The sequence below is a fragment of the Limulus polyphemus genome, unplaced genomic scaffold, assembly GCF_000517525.1.
Source record: "Limulus polyphemus unplaced genomic scaffold, Limulus_polyphemus-2.1.2 Scaffold721, whole genome shotgun sequence".
Classification (NCBI taxonomy): Eukaryota; Metazoa; Arthropoda; class Merostomata; order Xiphosura; family Limulidae; genus Limulus; species Limulus polyphemus.
The window spans coordinates 339789-360914 of record NW_013666331.1 but is presented as its reverse complement, the minus strand read 5'-3'; the positions used below and the strand labels follow the sequence as shown (position 1 = coordinate 360914).

The following is a 21126-nucleotide window of genomic DNA, read 5'->3' as shown; positions in this document are numbered from 1 at the left end:
ATATTTCATGTGTGTTATCACATTTCTACACTTCACAAGTGTTGTCATCAGCCACTTCAATATTTCACGTGTATAATCACATGTTTACACTTCATGTGTTGTCACTGGTCTAAGCTTCTCTTTTGCTACATGTCAGTACTTCATATTCATTTTCAAATGTCAATATTTATCGTAAATTATGGCATATCTGTACGTTTTTACATATCAGTACTTCGTATGTGTTCTCATATGTCTACACTACACATTGTATTGTCACATTTGCACACTCATAAGTGTTCTCACCTTTATATTCTTCACATACGAGATTGATGATTTTATTTGTAAAGGCCGCAAATGAATCTTTGCCGTCAAACTCATTAGGCTTACTGCTGACTATTATTTTGTTTTAAAATTTTAGTGTCAATGTTTAACATCAAACTCACTATACATACTGCTGGCCATTATTTTGTTCTAAAATCTTACTGTCAATGTTTAATATCAAATTCGCTATACATACTGATGACCATTAATTTGATATAAAGTCTTAACGTCAATGTTTAACATCAAATTCATTATACATACTGCTGACCATTAATCTGATCTAAAGTCTTACTGTTAATGTTTGACATCAAACTTGGTATAGATACTGCTGACCAGTAATCTGTTTTAAAGTCTTACTGTCAGTATTTATTATCAAACTTGCTACTGTTAACCTCCATTCTGCTCTTAATCTTTACTGTCAATGTTTTCAGAAAAAATCATCCAATCTAGCACAGAAGAAAATTGATTTTTAAGCGAGACAGACATGTAGTCCCTAATCAAACTCATTCCACCAGCCACAGAACTTGTACCCTGTCGATACCATCATTAAGAAGCTTCCTTCCTTGTTTTACAGTTGAACTGTTTTAGAAAAATAAACAATTTCTGTAGCGTTATTATTGCAAGTGATTCTATACAACAGTTAAAATTCAACGAAGAAAGGTGTTTTAATTCTGTTATTACAACTTTAAACATAAGTTAAATAATAAAAATTAAAAATGTAGTGTTTAGTTTCAGATGAAAAATTAAGACATACTTAATTACGAATTATGAAGTAATTTTATTATTAACATAGCCAAAAAAAAAATCTTTGTCTTTACCTTCAAAGCTTTCCTTGTCAATAAGGTAACAAAACATTCAATAGTGAGCATTGTCTATGAAGTAATTTATTAAAAGTTTCTTAAGTCATTCTTTGATATATATCTTAACTGAATTGCAATATTCTTATCATTGGTGTAATATCATAATTACAAATGTCAAACGCAATACTCCACTTTTTAATTTAATCTGTTTATTATTCGTTTGTACATTAATATAGGATAAGTTGAAACTGGTGCAATGTATTTTCTATTTAAAACAAATATCATAAGCGTGACATAGCCAGAAGTATTTTTCACGTAATATACATTCTATAACCTAATTATTTTATTTGTTTTAGTGAAATTTTTAATGAGATGATTTGTTTGTTTGCTTGTTAAGCACAAAGCAATATAATGGGCTATATGGGCTGTGCCCATCACGGGTATCGAAATCCGATTCTTAGTGTTATAAGCCCTCAGACTTGCCGCTGAACCACCAGGGGCATAATGAGATGGGGTAGAACATTATTCTCAATTATGTCTTGCCTAATTTGGTTTTTAAGGGGGGTGCTCAAATATCGCTTTATATTTATGAAAAATTAATTTTAGTTCAACTCTCCTACAAAGCTGAATATTTAACATATTTCACTCGACTCCATTGCCGCCATCTATCCGTAAAAACTAACAATTTCGTATAAACAATTAAATACACCAATTTAAATGAATATGTCATGACTATATATATATATATATATACATTAATCTCTAATATTTAAGTGTTTAAATAAAAGGGGATTAAAAAGATAATGTTTGTATTTTTGTTTTTACTTGTTCTCTACTTAATTTACAACATATACTGAGGATTAATCTCACTCTATTTGGAAAAATTGTAGATGCTAATACAGGTGGTGCGACATATCTAGCACTTTACATTCGATTCACGTTGAATTCTCAGACAATTAAACCACGAATAGACTTATCGCTAGAGGATTATAAAAGTTTTCGTCCAGTGTGATTTTTAAATGACGTGGATCCAAAAATAAAACACAAAATTTCCCCAAAAAAAGAAGTCTCCAAGAATGCAGAACATTTACGACAACAGTGTGCTCTAAAATTACACCTCAGTTCAATCCATAGCAATGCTCTCATCCACACCGTGAAAACTACAGTTACGAAAAAGAATCCTTCGACCACAAAATCATGAAGAAGCTTAGCATGTCTTCTTGTACCTTTCATAAAATAAAAGCAAGGATTTGAAGAGGACAAAGGCTCAGAATTTTCCGGCCACATCACCAAATCAGTGGCTGTTTTCATTTAATAGATAGCCAGTGAAACTGGATTAATCATAACAAGTCCATTGGATCATGTTTCTGTCAAGTCTCCGATGCAGTTCTAATACTTTTGTGGAGGGTGGGGGAGAGAGAGAGGATTGAGTTCCATGTATACAGTGGAGGCTTTAAGATAACTTTCTCAAGATATTTGGTCTAAGAAGCTTTTTGCAATAGAATTGGAAATTACAGTATTGGGCAAAAATGCATATCAACGGACGTCGGACTGAGCATGACCAACAATGGGGAAAGTGATTCCAAGAGTAGCAGAGGGTCTGAGACATCATTCTTTTTAAATGTGATTCATTTCAGGGTTAGGGTGCTCGACTCGCAATCTGTGGGTCGCGAGTTCGAATCCGCATCCCACCAAACATGCTCGCCCTTTCAGCCGTGGGGCGTTGTAATGTGACGGCCAATCCCACTATTCATTGGTAAAAGAGTAGCCCAAGAGTTGGCGGTGAGTGGTGATGACTAGCTGCCTTCCCTCTAGTCTTACACTGCTAAATTAGGGACGGCAACACAGATAGCCCTCGTGTAGCTTTGTAAGAAATTCAAAAACAAACATTTCAGAATTTCCTTGAGGAAAAACTGTTACTATAGCACTTTCTTGGCCTTGCATGATACGTTGCTTTTATTTTAATTTCGTTTTTTTTTTTTCTGGATCACAAACTCTTCTACAACGTTGATTTTGGTTAAATTTGATTACCACATAGAATGCTACACTCTCACATTTGTCACGTTGATTTGTTAAGTGGTCATTTGTTATAGTGTGGAAAACCAACCTTCGGGTTTGTGTACAAGTGCAGTATTTGTCCATTCTACATGTATTGTTAGCTATTTCTGTCGAAAACTCGGAATCAAAAGGATTTGTTGAATTTTACTATCTATATTTTTCGTTTCTGCTCTACAACATCAAAATACCTCTATTATGGTAAAATAGGGAGTAATACGTAGATGGAAATATCACATAACCTTTAGAAACCTTTACAAAAACGACTCTTAAAATAAATAGCCAGTGTAATTTAAGATATTTTAAGAATGTGATTTTTAACTTAGTCCTTATTTATTTATTTATACGTTCTTTAGCAATAGAATAAGTTAGAACTTAAAAGGAATTAACTTGAGTAGCTGAAGAACGTTACATAATGTGTTTGTACTTTTAATTTATTAAAGCTTTGAATGTGTTAAATAAGTTGATCTTAAAAGAAAACAATTTATATTAAATCTATTATTATGTGAATTTGTGGCAGAGACAAATATTTTGTTTTAACTTTTTCGCGACCAAACATTTTGTATCCCTAGGAATCAATGAAATTAGGACTTTTGAAGAAATATCAAAAGCTCTACAGACTACATGTCACTGGTATCAGTGAAAGAAACCTTTATCATAGTATGTCCATATTGTCCCTGATAATAGAAATAAAGGGCGTAACAAGTACCCTCTATGGTAAGCAACGGATCAAGGAAGAATCGAAGACAGTGAAATGAAACGCTGTCACACTCTGAGAAATCTCGTTCCCTGTCCCCTTTTGATCCCTAAGCTTTTGACAACCCTTTATTTAAATATTGTTTCCATTCAAATTATTTTAATCTGTATTCATTCAAGTATAAAAAACCTAAATACTTTCATATGTATGAAAAATGATTCAAAAAAGGGTAATATAAAATAGAATATGCACGAGGCTAAGCTGCCCCCTTCATCTCTTTGTCATTCATAAACTGAAACCGGTTTTGTGCAAGTTAAACATATTGAGATAAGAACCTAAACCATGTGACGTTCACATGCTCATTCTTCTGTCTCACGTGATACTCAGCATTTTCTTTTTTTAAATTGATTTGTTATGATTTTCTAATAATTTATTGTCACACTACTGCAACTACGTTTGCTTTTGTTTTTCTGCTGAGCTTAACATCTCCGTTAAAGCACTTTATTTATTCTTGTATTTTGTTTAATTCACAGGCCTGTTTCAACTTGGTAACTGTTAGCTAAAACCAGGAAATCATGATATGTGTGCATTTAGTTATCATCGGGCTACACCTATAAGCTTTACCATCAGCCAACACATGAGTTACACACACAAAATCTCCATATTGACTCCTCAGAATGTACTAAAATCAATAACTTAAACCAATGTGTAATGCTAGTGAAAATATTGAGTTGGTAATTCAGAAGTCATTGAAGGTTTAAAAAGAGGAAACATGTAGATTCTACAATTCTACATGGGAACTTTCAGAGGTTGGAGTAATGGTACACATATTATGATATATTGACATTGGTAACAAAACAAGAGCACACAATCCCTTGGTTTTCATTTGTTTAGTATTCGAAGAGCCAAATAAAAATATAACTGGAGAGGATTAGCTCATAGCTTTTGTACAGAAATCGTGAGTCAGAATATCAGTAGCTTAGCTTTCATCGCTAAACACGCCAGTCGCTATCTCATCTTCACAGGCGGACTCGTAACAATAATAAGACCTTTGTGTTAGTCTCCGTCCGTCATCACCAACTGTCCTCACACGTTTCCAGTCACAAGGATCAACCCTAAAGTCCGTTCCACTCTTGAAGAGAGATAGGCTGGGTTTGTTAACATCAAATTGCCTCGGCTTCGGGCAACTGAAACCCGGGAATGTTGCTTTTCAAGCCCATGTAAACGAATCTGTTGCCGGGAAGCAGGTCCCTGGTAGTTATCTCAGCAATCTGACAAACACTGTAAAACCTTTTTGCATAATCCCAATACAGTGCAAAATTTGTCCCGTCATCGTTAGTCGCAAAAAGTTTTTGTATCGATTGACCTTCATAAGCTTTTGGTTCAGCGTCTCCTCGAGGGGAACATAATTTCGAAACACCCGACGGCTACAAAGAACCACAACCATATTGTTTAGTGTCTGCCTAAGGGAGACATTGTACCAGATTTCCAGAGTAACATTCTTGTTGTACGTTTACCTGAAGCAGAATGTTTGACTTCCTACTAAAATACCAGTTTCAAAAACAACTCATATCTTACTGAAGATCGGTACATAAGATTCATTATTTAAAGCACGTGGTTTATTTCCTGTTAAAGACAAAACTACATAATAGTTTTGGATCGAACTTAGGGATCGAACCTAAAATTTTAGCGTTATAAGCTCACAAGATTGCAGATAAGCCACCGGGGGGTGAGGGGCGTGAAAAATATACTGAAACTACATTCGATATTTCAAAATAAAAAAATCAAGTTTGCAAGGCAAATCCTCCGTCTTTTTTCAAATAGTTCTTGTCAGTAAAAACAAAAGAGAAATTTACGTTCCTTTAAAACACTAACGAATATTCTCTTGAGCACATACCAATGTTAAAAAATATATTCTTATTACTGCTTCTATACTTTTTTTTTATTTAAATTGTAAGCGAAAAATTAAGACCCAGATTTCATACCATGATCTAAAAGTTCTAACTATATTGAATCGAACCTAAAGAATGTTCACAAGGCCAGTTGTTCATAAATCAACATTACCTCGGCGCCTTTTATTATATTAAGTTTTACATATTTATGAACATTTTCAAACGTTTTCATAAAATTATCGTAATCAAAATGCCTCTTATGAACTATACAACAAGGGACTTCTGGCAATTAAACCAATAACTGTCAAAGTTTAAAAAATAGGGTCGTGAAGATATAGGTAGTCATTAACCTAGAAACAATAGTGGATTGTGGAAATATTTTCTGCAGAAACCAACTAGCGATTATTACAAATTTGAAATGACTTGAAGGTTACAGTTTTAGAGAAGCATGTAAATATAAAATACTTAAATCACAATTCAAATAGTAAGCTTAATATGATTAATTAGTTATATTCTGAAAAGTTCGATGAATCAAGTTAATCAGACTTATTTTGAAGTAAATGAAGTTAATTTTTTTCGAGGAAGGAGAGAATTGTCTAGTGATAACTTTTAGAATTTAATCAAAAACTGTCGGAGTGTCATCTAGGAAAATCATCTAAAAATAAGGTTAATCAGACCTTAATTTTTCAGAAGTAAATTTAATCAGATCCATTCCGAGGGTTCTCAAGAATACTTTTTAAGAAGTAAAGTTAATAAGACTTTTCTGAGGATTGTCAAGAAGACGTTTCGCTTTTTAGGAAAAAACATATAGCTTTAAGAAAGTGACATTAAGAAAATATAGTTTATTTTGTTTATTCACAAGATTTTAAGCATTTCTTTTTCATATATGATCGACTAGTTCCTTCTTTCTTTCTTAAACAAAGACTACAACACTTTAACTTCAAAGTTTCTTTACAATAATATTTACAATAGCCAACACAAAAATGGAAGTTTACCTTTGTCAACCTCTCACAACGTGCTATATCTTTAGAATGATCTATGCTGATTCCAAGAAAACATTTACATTTTAGTTTTTAGAAAATATTTGCTTTCTATTCCTCAGAATTATTCTGCTTGCTAGTCTCTAGAAGAGCTTTGTTTGCCAATCTCCAGACGATTTTACTTGCTAGTCATCAGGCGATTTTTCTTTGCTACTAGTTACTAGTTCTCCGATTGTTTTTATTTGCTACAGTCAAAATATCATTTTTGGTTGTATTCAGGTGACTAAGGGAAAAAAAAGGCCAAATCATTACAGGTCGGACTAAAGTGCCAAATGTTTTAGTTATGATTGTCTTGCACCATAGAGATGAAAAACAAAATCCTAAGGGCCAAAGAAATTGACCATCAAAAAGGCCTCAGAAGTTTCAAAATTGCCGGAAAATATCTGAAATTCTTTTATTTCAATTTTTAGTTCAAAAAAAATATATATACATATTATAATGTCAAAAACAGTTGTTAAGCTTGCATAAAAGTAGAAAAAAGGACATTAAATATGTTTACTCAGTTTCATTTATTGGAAAAGCCTCGAATTTTTTCAAAATGACGGTAAACATTTCAAAACTATGATTATTCGCAAATTTTAAATTTATATATATATTTGAAAACGGCAACAAAATTTAAAAATAAAATCAAAAAATTAAATGACTAACTGCTATGTATAGTGAAAGTTCAATGGTGACGCAAGTCTAGGTTTCAAAACAGCAGCTGCAGAAGTCAGTGCATGACAGACCCAATTTGCCACATTTGCAACTGCGACAATCCTTCTCCGATTTGCAACTACATTTGAGAAGTTCATTGCATGCTTTAGATGCTTTTGGTTGTGTTATCCAAACAGGCTTGTCGTACAGAGTCTAGCTCAAACCTTCTGGTGATGGACTTATTGGCTGCGCCTGTCGATTAGTAGTTCATATGCCAGCCTGGTATGTGGCCCTCTTTACGTGTTGCAGCAATACATCCTGTAAGAAAGCATACAAAGATTCGTTAGATATGAGTAATAGGTATTCATAGAAGCATAATAAAATAAAGAATAGGGCATAAAAATTAAGCTTAACGTAGATAAGTTTGTCTACTTAACATACCAATACAGCACAGTTGTAAATAATATTTTTTAATCTGGCATACAACTACATTAAAAATTCACAATAGTTAACTGAGTATGTGGTATGTTTTCCACACTGTTCTATTTCTTCGCAAAAGGCTCTCTCCTGTCCTCGTATACGTTGTCCTGGGTACTGGTTTTATCATACATTATCACCGTCAAACGCTCAAGGAGTTTTAAGTGCTCAGTGTTTGCATCAGATGACGTGAATGGATGGTCAGCAATGAAAATAAATGCATCAGTAGCAGGAGGAAGGCTTTTTCAAGCTTGCCACGCCATCTGTTTACCCTTTCTAAGGAACGAAGAGGTCGTGTCACACCTTGAAAAGACGTGGAAAACAGGCAGGGCTCTGGCCACGTTAGTTCATATGAGGTGGTAGATGCTGTTGTTATTGTAATGACAAAAGTTTTTCCAAACACTAAAAGCTATCCAAAGATCAGGATCTGGAGAGAACTGCAGAAAATCAAAGTGCCCAATATATATGACAGCAATGTCTGTATCTACGATTCCAACTTTTATCTTTCTGACTCCTGTCTGTAGAGCATGCACAATATGTACCATAAGTCTTGTATCTGCCTCCTCGTATATGCATTCATCCATTGTTTGGCCATTTCCTATGGATGTAACAGAGCTTCCCATAGTAATGTAGATACGTCAGTCTTCTGGCCTCTTTCGTTTATCATCCCCTTGGAAATAAAAGACAAGTAATTCCTCCTTGGCCCTTCGCAGTGATGTAATCTTGTTTGGAAGATTGTATATTGCAAACCAACAGCGTGATGGTGATCCTCGTCTGCTCTTCTCCCATGAAAATCACCTCTATCCCCCTAGTATATCTGAATTTGGAAAACTTCGCAAAGGGAAAAAGACTTGCTGAAAATATTTAATATATGTCTTTTGCACGAACCCACTTACGTCACAGACTACACAGTTCTTGATGGCTGGTACTGCTTTAGTGCACATGTTTACAACCTCCACTGCCTTAACACTTGAAGAATATTTTTATACTTTTCTTCATCGTGAGCTTCAACATGTTCCAAGAGTAGATGTCATCTGAAAAAAGTATCTGTCAAGTAGCTTAAAATAACCTACAAGAGAAAAGAAAGGTTGTGGTGTGTGCCTGAAGGTGAACCCCAAATCCAAACTTCCAAGGCATTGGAATGATTTCCTTCGTAATTCTGTGAAAGCAAGTTGCTTCACTTTGGGTTTTACCTTAGGTCTTGCTATTTTTAGAAAGAGAAATTGTTTTTTTTATTGGCTCGTGAATTTATTTTTCTCTTTCTTCCAATACTTCCCTTTTGTACTTTTGATATTGTGATGCTCTCAAAGTCTCGATTGTTCGAAGAGTTGGTACAACTGATTCATCTGCACATTCCATGGTGTTAAGGACCAGCAGTTCAGGACATATATCTAAATATGAATTTCCGTAGTCAGTAACTACTTGAAGGAAGTTTTTAACTTAAGTGTGAAATTACTGCTGGGTTGAAAGTTTTCCCTCGTGATGTTGATAGTTTACCTGATAGTTTTGTTTTGTGAGGTATTCACTTTCAAATTCAGTCAGTATTCGTACTTGTTCTGGCCCAAAGATCATCCATCTGTGGAAAGCCACAGGGCTTCTCTGTTAGGCTAATGGCACCTCCCCGACCCTTCGTTTTCGTATTTTTACCAAATACTAAATTGTATTTAGTGTTTGGTAAAATGATAAACTTTATGTAAATTGAAAGTAATTGTCGAATAGAATATTCAATGACGAATTTGCAGAGAATGAAGAACAAATTACTCCAAAATTGATTTTTGTTTTGTTTTTTACCATTTTACGGCCATTTTGTAATAAACAAATTGGCGAATTTGTTTAGCCCCATAGCCAAACAAAGTCAATACAAAGCACCAAACAAAACTTGGCACTTTTGTCCGGCAAGTAAAGATCATTTCACTAAGCTAAAACACTATATTGCTAGTTCTCCGATGATTCGTCATTGCTACAGTCAACAGATCATTCTTTGTTGCTAGTTGTCCGATTATTCGTCTTTGCTACAGTCAACAGATCATTCTTGGTTGCTAGCTGTCTGATGATTCGTCTTTGCTACAGTTAACAGATCATTCTTGGTTGCTAGTTGTCCGATAATTTTTCTTTTCTGTAGTCAGCAGATCATTCTTGGTTGCTAGTTGTCCGATAATTTTTCTTTTCTGTAGTCAGCAGATCATTCTTGGGTGCTACTACATACATAACTTTTGTTTTTCAGTCTCTAAGATAATTATATTTGTTAGAACCAAACATTTGGCTTTGCTAGTTCTGAGAACAACTGTTTAGCTATTCCTCAAAAAATGTTTCCTTCTAGTTCCTAAAATTTTGCTTACCAGTTCGTAGAAGAAAAAATGCTTTCTAGATCCTATAATACTTTTACTTGTCAGTTCAAAATTATATTTCACTTGCTTTCTTTCAGAATAATTTTTCATGTCAGTTCCTAGAAATATATTGCTTGTTAGAACTCACAAAAGCTTTGCTTGTTATCTCATAGAAGATTCTTGCTTGGTAGTTAGTCCCCGTAAGAACTTTCTTGTATAGTCAGTTCAGTCCCTGAATGATCTTGCTTATTAGTAACCAGTATAACTTTATTCTTTTTCTCCAGACGATTGTTGATTGAAGCCTACCAGACGATTGTTGTTTATTAATCGCCAAAACAATTTTTACCCGCAATCGATTCCTAGACAATGTTTGTTTACAGTCCCTGGATAATTTCTGTTCGGTAGCCCATAGACGATTTTTTTTTTTTTTGTCTTTTTAGTCTCCAAAGTATTAAACAAATTTTGCTTACTAGTTCCTGGGCAATTTTTGTTTGCTAAACACCAGTCGAATTGTTTTCCTACTCAGTAGATAACCTTTGACTTCTAACCACTAAAATATTTTCGCTTGCTAATCCCTCAAAAAAATTAAACCATTTTTGCTTATTAGTCCCCAGACAATTTTTTTGTCAGTCAGCGGGCGAGTTTTATGTGTTGTTGTTGTCGCTAGTCGCCAAACGATCTTATTTGTAGTTCCAACGCATAGGCATAGCTTCAAAATTATAGTAGGTGTTAGAAGGTAAAATCTAAGCACTTTAGATAAATTTAGTGAATATCACATATAAATTAGAAAACAAGTTTGTAATAAGTATTAATTTTTATTTATAATTTGTATTTAAATTTTCATTTTAAAAAATTAGTTAAAATGTTGAGGGACTGAAGCCACCAGCCCTATATGTAGCTACTCTAATGCTTAGACGTTTTTACTTGCTATACCAAACGATTTTTCCTTGCTTGTTACTAGACAGTTTTTGTTTGCTATTTCGTTATAGTGTTTGTTTGCAATGCTCTAGAAGACTTTTATTTCGTAGAACCCAGAATATTTTTTCTTGCTATTCTGTAGAACAGATCACATAGAAGAACTGTCTGCTAGTACCTAGAACTTAGCTTACCAGTACAAAAATGGAGTTTGTTTCCTATTCCCCAGAATAATTTTTCTAATTAGTCCCTAAAGAAATTTTGCTTCCCAGAACTCAGAAAAGTTTTGCTTCTAGTCTATAGAATATTTTGGCTTACCAGTACCTAGAAGAACTTTGCTGTATAATACTCTGAATAATTTTGTGTTAGACAGTTCCCGGACCAAGGATGGAAGTTCACCTGACATTTGATGTTTATTAGTCGCCTAAAATTTTTTTCTCGCACTCCCTAATTTTTACCTACTCGTTAGTTGCCAAACGATTTTTTTTACTTGCTAGTATCAGATGAGAGAGTATTATATATATAAACGATTATATTTCTTTGCAATAATTCTCTGTGTTTTAGTTTGATTATGTATAAAACAGTTTTGCATACGTTAAGCACTAACATTTTCTAACTACTACAGAGACTAAATACGCTAGTAATTAGCATTGTGACTAAGTATAATACTGACTAACTACGTTACTGGGCAGCATTTTGACTAACTACACTAGTGATAAACTACGCTAAAGACATTGAACTGTACCCAATTACTATTATCAATTACGTTAGTAAGCAATATTTCATTAATTATATTAGTGCATTATTAACTACTTTAATAATTAAGACTGTGACTAAGCACTTTTAAAACTCCAGAGTTTCGGTTGCTTACTATATATATATAAATACAAAATTCTTTTTTCAATATTTCGTAATTAAACCTCAAGATGTGAGATAGAAAACTATGGCTAATGCCTCAAGAAGAAATACTAAATTACTTTCCCTATCGTTATTGCATACACGGCAAATGAACGTTTCTTTCTAAATGCTTAAAGTTAATGCAGCAGTTGGTATAAAGAAACTGTCGTGTTTCATGTCGAACTTAATAGAGACAGAATCCACAACTGATTTTGATATTGAAAGATAATAGCAAGAGGGAATACGCAACTGATTTGGATATAGGAAGTTGATACCAAGAAGGAATCAAGAACTGATTTTGATAAAGTTGATATAGGTGCTGTATCAGAAAATGTTCGGTGTTAGGGCACAGGTAAAAAAAAAAAAAAGAATATAACTTAGCTAATGCGGGCCCGGCTTAGATTACGTTCTTGGTTAATAATTATTAATTTGTTATTTCACTTCAATTACAGGTACTTAAACGGTACCTAAATGTTACAGAAAAATCAAACTATTATATAATTCACTAAAATTTCTTAGCGTCTTTCGATTTTGCCATACTAGCATATAATGCACGATCCACTTGCTGTAAACCTGTAATAGGAACATATACTTACAAAACCTGTGAAATTGCTTTTTTGTATTTGTTTTCAAGGTTGAAAAAGCTCATAAAGTGTAACTACCTCACACAGAATTCTATTGGTTAAAAACAGCTAAAATGTCAGACTGATCTGAGTTCAAATATATCATTGACTTAATTCGAAAACAACATGCTTTGTTTGTTTATTGTTGTTAAGCACAAAGCTATCAGTGCTGTGCCTGCCACGGATATTGAAACCAGAATCTTAACGTTATAAGCCTTCAGATTTATGGCTGAGTCACTGGGGAGGGGAGGGTGGCAAATCAACATGCATTATCGCCTATTAATTTCACCTAAACAACGTTGCATCTTTAGAATTATTTCGGGATTCCACGACCTAGTGGTTAGCTTGTCAAACTATGGGTTCGATAGACCCTGATTATGTCCTGTTGCCGGTGTTATGGATACGTTAGAAGAATGGCGGTCAAATCTCACAATGTTATTAGAGTGGTCCAAAGCTGACTGTGGGTGGTGTTAACTTGTTGCCTTCCATCTAGTCTATCCGTTCAGAATTAATAACAGTTAGCATACATAGCCTTTGAGCAGGTTTGCGCAAAAATACTGGATCTACTGTTCTGACGCACATATAGTATTTACGTGCATAATATCTTAATCCGCGTTTTTCTATTTTGATTATAATAACTAGAAAGGCTTAGCGATTTTTTTTTCCTTCTGTGTTTAACATGGGGCTGGACCTCTTGTTCTAAAGCCTATGTAATGTTTACGTGTATAATATCTCAATCAATGTTTGTCTATCTTGATTATAATAATTACAAAGGCTTAGCGAAACTTCCAGTATACTCCAAGCGTCACCAACCAATACCCTATGTTTATGAACACCTACCAGTAAACAAGCAAGAAAAGACCCTACTCCCAAGGCAATTAGTCACGTGCACACTGGCCATCCTGTGTTGAATTACTTCCCTCATCGTCTGTAAAGCACCTTGCTATTAAGAAAAACATCACTGGAATTTTTGCGTGCGTGGAATGTGAAGGGAAATTGAGTGGAGATGAAACAAAAACTTTGGGGATTATTACCATCCGAGGTTTCAGCAGTTTTTTTGTTTTTTATGGATAATGTATGAAAGTTCCCTTTCATATTTTCTGTATAGGAAGAGTTACCTACTATTCTTCCAGTTGAATAATTGAGTAATTTTCTCTCTATCTGAAATATTTTCCTCTATTCTATTGTTGCGCGTTCCAACAGTAGAATAATCAAGGTGTATTGTAAAACCCAGGTGTCATTTCTTTCACATAGAAATATTAACGACGTTAATCATTACGTTCTATTCTACCGGTAAGGAAGCCCTAAAGACAGAGACATAAGTCAGCGGGTGGTCCCACTAGCGCCCTGTAGCTCTTTCGTCTTCTCACAGCTGGATTTCTAGGGCTCATGAACCTTCCGAAACCTGATAGAGTTCTGCCGGCTCCGCTCCGGTAGTTTCAACATCAGACCAACTATGTCGCTGCTTAGCTAAGCCTTATCTATTAGTCGCTACCCAACATAACAAGTACCGCCAACTGAAAATTGAAACTCAGTCAACTGTAAGAACAACAGCGTAGCATTTACCTTCCAGTCTAATGACGTCACGCTTGGCCGAGAGAGCGCTACCAATTACTGTTTACGATTATGACGTTCAAGTAAAAAAAAATTAATCGATTATTGCATTTACACAGCGTCTCCTAGTGGGTTTTGTTGTAGTCAAAGTGAAATATACACGATTTTTTTTAATCTCTGTCTGTTTAGAGCTGTAAGAAAATTACTACAATCCGGTTATTAAGAAAATCATGACTTAGATCATTGAATACATCAAAAGTCATATTCGGTGTATTCAGTTACATCCTGTTTTTGTTTTCTTAGAATATGAAGTTGTAGCACTCATTTGTAACTTATAATAACCTTGAAGTAAAGTAAAGAAGGATGTAATAATATGTCAACCACACCATATCTGCTACAACCAGAACTGACGAGGCCTTTCGCCCAATACGAGGGCTTATTAGGCTGGCTGGCATACGACAGACACACTTTTCTTTCATATCATCAATTACTTGAACTGTAACTGTTTTATGTGGGCTAGGTTAAGTTGGTAAACTGTAATTTTGCATTTTTTTAATTCATTGATTACACATCACAATTAGTTGATGATTTTAATTAACATCGAATTATTTAATTATTTTGTTTAAATTAACTTATCATTCAGACAACCCGGTGAATCAGTAAGATAATCTTTTTGAACCCTAGTAGGTCTAGTGACCACAGCATTATAGGGGGAAGACTAATAGTTACGATAATCGATAAGTGAATGTAAATAAGAATTGAATAATATGCCAACCACACTATATTTGTTGTGTAATTATATATAGTGGCGACGATGTCTCTCGCCCAATATCAGGGTTCGTCAGGCTGACTGGGATATGACAGACATACACTATGCTTGAACAACAATTGTTTTAGTGTGAACTAAACTGTAAACTGTAATTTAGATATTTTTTCATTTAAGGCATTACACAACAGAATTAGTTTAGACATAAAAGTTAGCTATTCAAATACAGAGGCTTCAAGCTGTTGAGGTCCTGGAGTAACAAGAACCTTGAACGCTTAATTTTTTACCTAAAAATTCGTTTTTAAAATAGTTACATTGCTAATTCTTACGAAGGTTGTGTTTGTTTGTTTGTAATTAAGCACAAAGCCACACAATGGGCTATCTGTGCTCTGCCTACCACAGGTATCGAAACCCGAATTCTAGCGTTGTCGGTCTGCAGACATACCGCTGTGCCACTGGGGGGGGCGAAGCTTGTGGCTTGTGCATTTCCAATAAATGAAAATAACTTGCAAATGAATGATCCTACTTTCAACTTGAGAAGAACCAGTTGAACCGTTAACAGCTCGTGTAAATGTTAATATACGTAATTTACAATGGGCTACTATCAAGATTTATATAGTAAAAAGGTAAAAGTTAGTATCCCAAGTTCAGTTAAAGCCATATATGTAGTATGACCCAAAATTGTTGCTTCTGTTCTTCAAAGAAAAGATAGTAGAAACACAAAGAAACGATCTTTTTTACCCTATTACTTACTAGCACTAATTACTACGTTATAATACGGTGCTAAATATACGTCGTAAACAATCATGTTCTGACAGTCTCGGGTATTTGTACGTAACGTTTGAAAGCGTACTAATTGTTAGTTGAAAAATGAATTATTGAGATGTATCACGTTTTGTTGAGTCTAAGTCTAACAAATGGTAAGATATACTACCAAGTAGCGCTTCAATAGAAGTGTGGTTATTTTCCCAGGGCGCTGTACTTATGTTGCATATTCACGAAAATGTCCAGAATGAAGATTAACTGTTCTAATCATGTTAAAATGATTCAGATTAGAACGGTTAATCATTTTAACATCTTAAATGATAACCGGCATGTTTTATTGTAAGTGCGTAAAGTTGACAGTTCGTGCCATGAATCTTGAAAATACACTAAAACATTGCCGTTGTTTATCATTTATTTTTGGCGGTGATGTCTTATTACGCATGCTTGCTGTAATATATTAAATATATGAATATTGACCATTCCCTTTGCAGAACAAGCCACACAGCACATATGTTTATTATCGTGCACATTTGAGTTTCTATTATTCAACAGTTCCTTCTTTTTTTTTCTTTTTTTTCGTTTTACTGTAATATATTTCGTTATGTTCCCAGAAAGAACACAGACTCAAAAGTGCAACTAAGCTGAAATTCATTAGATGTTTGTTTTAGAAATGAGAGTAGACTTGTGGTAGTTTAACTTTTTTGTTTGTTTCGTTGTTAAGCGCAAAGACGCACAATGGGCTATCTGTGCCGTGCTCATGCAGAGATCGAATCCCGGGTTTAGGGTTATAAGCCTTCAAGCTAAGCCACCGGGGTGGGGGGCATTCAAACTGTAAAGCTCTCTCTTGTCGTAGCACAAGTACAGAGTTCACTCTTGCTCGCGGCAGGTATAAAAATAGGATTAACACATATTAAATAAACGAGTTCGTTTTTTTCTTAAAAGAAGAATAATTTCCCGTGGGAACACAGAACTGTCATCAGTCTTTAAGTGATCTCTGATTTGTGCAACTTGAAAAGATGATTGTGGGATCAAATATCCGCGTTTAGAAGGTTTGGAGAGAGGAAATAGGGAGTTGTTTCTGTCTGCCTTTGGCGTACTCCAGTAGCTAGCATACGGTCATTATTTAATGTTAATTCTAACTTACCTGTAAATTTTAATGTTGTATAAATAGTACAGACATTCAGTGCTAATGTAGACCAAACTCAGCTTTATGTTTGTTTCCTTTTCTCTCTTGAGCGTTTTATTTCTTGACTACCATCACGCCACTACAACTATTACAACCGTCTTTGCCTTGCCAGAATATATAATTTTCCTATTAATCTTATAAAATCCTCCAGTCATTAAGGTGATTAAAACCTATATACAAGAGTATCAGAAGCTTCACAATTTTTTTTCAAGAAAAGGTAAAATGATCTTCTTGGGCTTATCGCGATCTATTAACCAGTAAATGAGAAGAAAAGTCTTGAGCTATCGTTCAAGTACTTTAATTATTTTGTCGGAAACGGTTATTAAGCGCCTTGGCAGGTAGTTTTCAAAGTAAAGTGAAGAATATACAGACACACACAATGTTTAGATTTTTAATGTTGTTTTAATTCTGGCATCACAGAATAACAATTTATTGAGAACAATAATGAATAAGCCTGGATTTCTAAATAAGAGGGGCGCAACACCACAGGTTGGGCATATCTATCTTCCTTGGGGGATCATGCAGCAGTGTCCAGATAATACAATAACATTGTGTGTTGTTTTTTACGTGTAAGTGTATATTTTACAAATTCAGAAACGTATAGTTACAATATTATGTCCATATCTATTTTTCTAATGTTTTTTATTTAATACTAAAAATACATGCTTATGAACTTAGGAAGCAAGGAACCAATTAGAGCAGACTTTGGATTAAGCCAGAGTTCAGTGGCACTCTCTGTTAGCCCGTATCGCACAGTATACAATATAGTTAACACCGTATTACACAGTTGTACAGATGGTCGGCACCGTATTGTACAGTACACAACATGGATAGGTTTGTAATGCGTGATAAAAGGCGTCATCTTATGCTACGCGTTTTGTGCAGGTCTGGAGGGGCGCTAAATTACCATTTTTGGTAAAATGGGGCTTTACCCAAAATAAAATTGAGAACCCCTGCAATAAATAATGGTGAAATTATTTTACATTTAATTTAGATTTTCTTTCTCGCGTTATCTAAAGCTGGGTTGCCTTGATATTAATTTCTAATTTAACTAATTTGTTAAGTTAGCAAGTGCCTTGCCAATTGCACGAGGAAAGCTGAGTTTGAAGATGCTATAAGGTGTGTGTAGGTTCTAGATTTTGTCAGAGACTGTTTCAAAAAGCTATTTTCTATATATTTTTTCTCTCACACAAAAACTAAAAGAAGAAGACGTTCAATTTTCACAGTTTATTATTAATTCCATTAGTTTTAAATGCAGAATGTCGCATTGCACTGGAAATATAAAATATTTTTTACTCCTTATGCATATCGTAGCTAAAATTATCGTTCAGCAACAGTATGTGTTTGATTTACTAACTATACTAAAACAAAATGAAACGTTTTTCGGTTAGGTTCAAACACGCACATAAGGCTTTACGTGTAACATATTGGCCCTGCCGCACATACACAGAGTGTACAAACTCATTTATATAACATCCACTATCATCGATCCGGCTGAGCTGATGAGAGTCAACTCAAAACAGTAGTTCTCATCAGGTCACTTTACGGAATGTGTAATCTACTTGAACGTTTCTTATTACAGGATCTACTACCTCAAGAGGCCCGAATACTTATCTTCATAAACCTTACGGCTGATTAATCTAAATATATGTTTCAAATAATGTTGTTGTTGTTTTTATAACAAGTATGAATATCAAAAATGTATAGAACAATATTTTATCTCTCTCGAGTTTCTAGTAAAACAGCTGAATGTATGGCAATTCAACTTTCTATTATATACCTGTTACGTTTTCATAGGTTTTTGTTATATTTTGTATAAGTCACTTTACGTGTCTTTGTTATACTGTATATAGGTCATTTTATAGACTGGATAAAGGTATCGTGTTTACGTGTCTCTATTGTACCGTATATAGGTCACTTTGTTGGTGTGAACAATGGTATCGTGTTTCGTTTTTACATTTCTTTGTTATACTATCTATATATCACTTTATAGAATAAAGGTATCGTGTTGCGTACTTACATTTCTTTGTTGTACTGTAGACATGTTATTTTGTAGGTCTCAAAATAGGTACCAAGTTACGTATTTACATTTCTTTGTTAAACTTTTATATAGATCACTTGATAGTTCTGAATAAAGGTAACGCGTTACGTATTTACATTTCTGTGTTATACTGTATAAAGGTAACATGTTTCGTTGTATTCTTTCTACAATGTGGGCTACTTTATAGGCCTGAATAGAAGTCTGACGTTACGTTTTTGTTTATTTTTTCATTCTGATTTTGATGTCTTATTACGCATGCTTCCTTTTAAATAACTAGTTATAAATAACAAACAACTTTCAAAGAGTAATTTGTGAACTTCCAGTTTTCAAACAAATGAAGTAGTGTGCGATGGAACTTAATATCGACATCCACTTTCTAATTTTGCAATTATGGCCAGGTGGTTAGGGCGCTTGACTCGCAATCTGAGGGTCGCGGATTCGAATCCCCGTCCCAACAAACATGCTCGCCCTTTCAGCCGTGGGGCGTTATAATGTGACACTCAATCCCACTATTCGTTGGTAAAAGAGTAGCCCAAGAGTGGTCAGTGGGTGGTGATGACTAGCTGCCTTCCCTCTAGTCTTACACTGCTAAATTAGGGATGGCTAGCGCAGATAGCCCTCGTGTAGCTTTGCGCGAAATTCAAAACAAACCAGACCTAATTTTGCAATTACTTTCTCTTTATTACAGGTATCTAGGAATGTTAGGGGCGTCGATGCCCTCCGAAGGTCCCAAGAATTATGACATTCCAAGATCTGACGAGCCTGCTAACTACGGCACGTCTATCTGTTCCAGCGTCCCTGGGCTGGTGACCAAGCAGAAGAACGTGTGTGAAGAACAACCATCCTCCATGAACGCTGTTATCGTTGGAATCAGGCGTGGCATCTTGGAGTGTCAGCAGCAGTTCCAAAGTGAACGATGGAACTGCACGCCTGAGGGAGATGACAATGTATTTGGATACACATTAACTAGAGGTGGGTTTAATGATTATTGTGTATCAAATTGCAGGTGTATATAAACAGAACCTGCTTTAGCCACTGCGGGGCCTAAGCAACATACAAAGTGCTGGTCTTCTCATCGTATTTGACAATAAAAAATAAGAGTGAAAATAGATAATAATAGTAAAAATATTTATTTTAGCACTAGCAACCATACTTTTTCAATGCATTTTGACTGATTAGTAAAAAAAATAAAAACAAAAACACAACTCGAGCATTGTTCAGTATACTAAAAAAACCTATTACTTTGAAAGACAAGAAGTTCACTGTCACTCTTTTCACAAATATTTTGTTGTAATTAAGCACAAAGATACACAACGAGCAATCTGTGCTCTGCCTACCACGGGTATCGAAACCCGGTTTCTAGCGTTGTAATTCCGCAGACATACCGCTGTGCCACTGGGGGACTACCAAATATTAAGGGAAACAAACACGCCGGCAAATATATATCATTATTTTATTTATATAGACTACATCCTTACATTATATATATAACAAGGTCGGGGTTTGGGGTGGCCTGGTGGTTAGGGCACTTGACTCGCAATCAATCTGTGGGTCAAGGGATCGAATCCCGTCAACGGAAATGCTCACCCTTTTAGGCGTGTGGGTGTTATAATGCGGTTATCAATCTCAATATTCGTTGGTGAAAGAGTAGCCCAAGAGTTGACGGTGGGTGATATTGATTCCCTGCCTTTTCTCTCTTTTATCATTTCAAAAATCAGGGACGGCTAGCGTAGTTAGCCGTGGAGTAGCTTTGGGCGACATTTAACATAACAAACAAAAAACATAACAAATTCAAACCGCCTGTACGTATCATGTATATTTTGAAACGAGCTTATCGATTCATTGAATCGCTTTTAATGTTGGAAATTGTATAACAGAGCGACTGAGGTACGTTATTCGGTAAAGGTGTGGTTTTACAGCTTCCTCTGTAAGAAGCAGTCATAAAGGTATATATATATATGTGCAAGTCACCTTAGCAAGGGGGTTCGAAAGGCAGCTAGCTGCCTTGCCTTAAGGCTGACTTTGTATCGGAACAGAACAAGTTAAAATATATAAAATTATATTTGTTTATTTTATATCTAGACGTTCATCAAAAATAATATGATCAGTATTAGTTTTGGTTCAGATTAGTTTGTGTTATTAAAGCAAATTTGAA

General features: G+C 34.8%; 1 protein-coding gene across 1 annotated transcript in view; it reads left to right on the top strand.

Annotated features, from left to right (window-relative positions):
- Window positions 1-21126, top strand: part of LOC106460161 (protein Wnt-16-like) — an 82233-nt gene that overhangs the window by 7861 nt on the left and 53246 nt on the right. The window contains exon 2 of the mRNA XM_022386819.1: window positions 19660-19943. Within this exon, the coding sequence (XP_022242527.1) occupies window positions 19660-19943 (284 nt within the window). The remainder of the gene's footprint in view (window positions 1-19659; window positions 19944-21126) is intronic.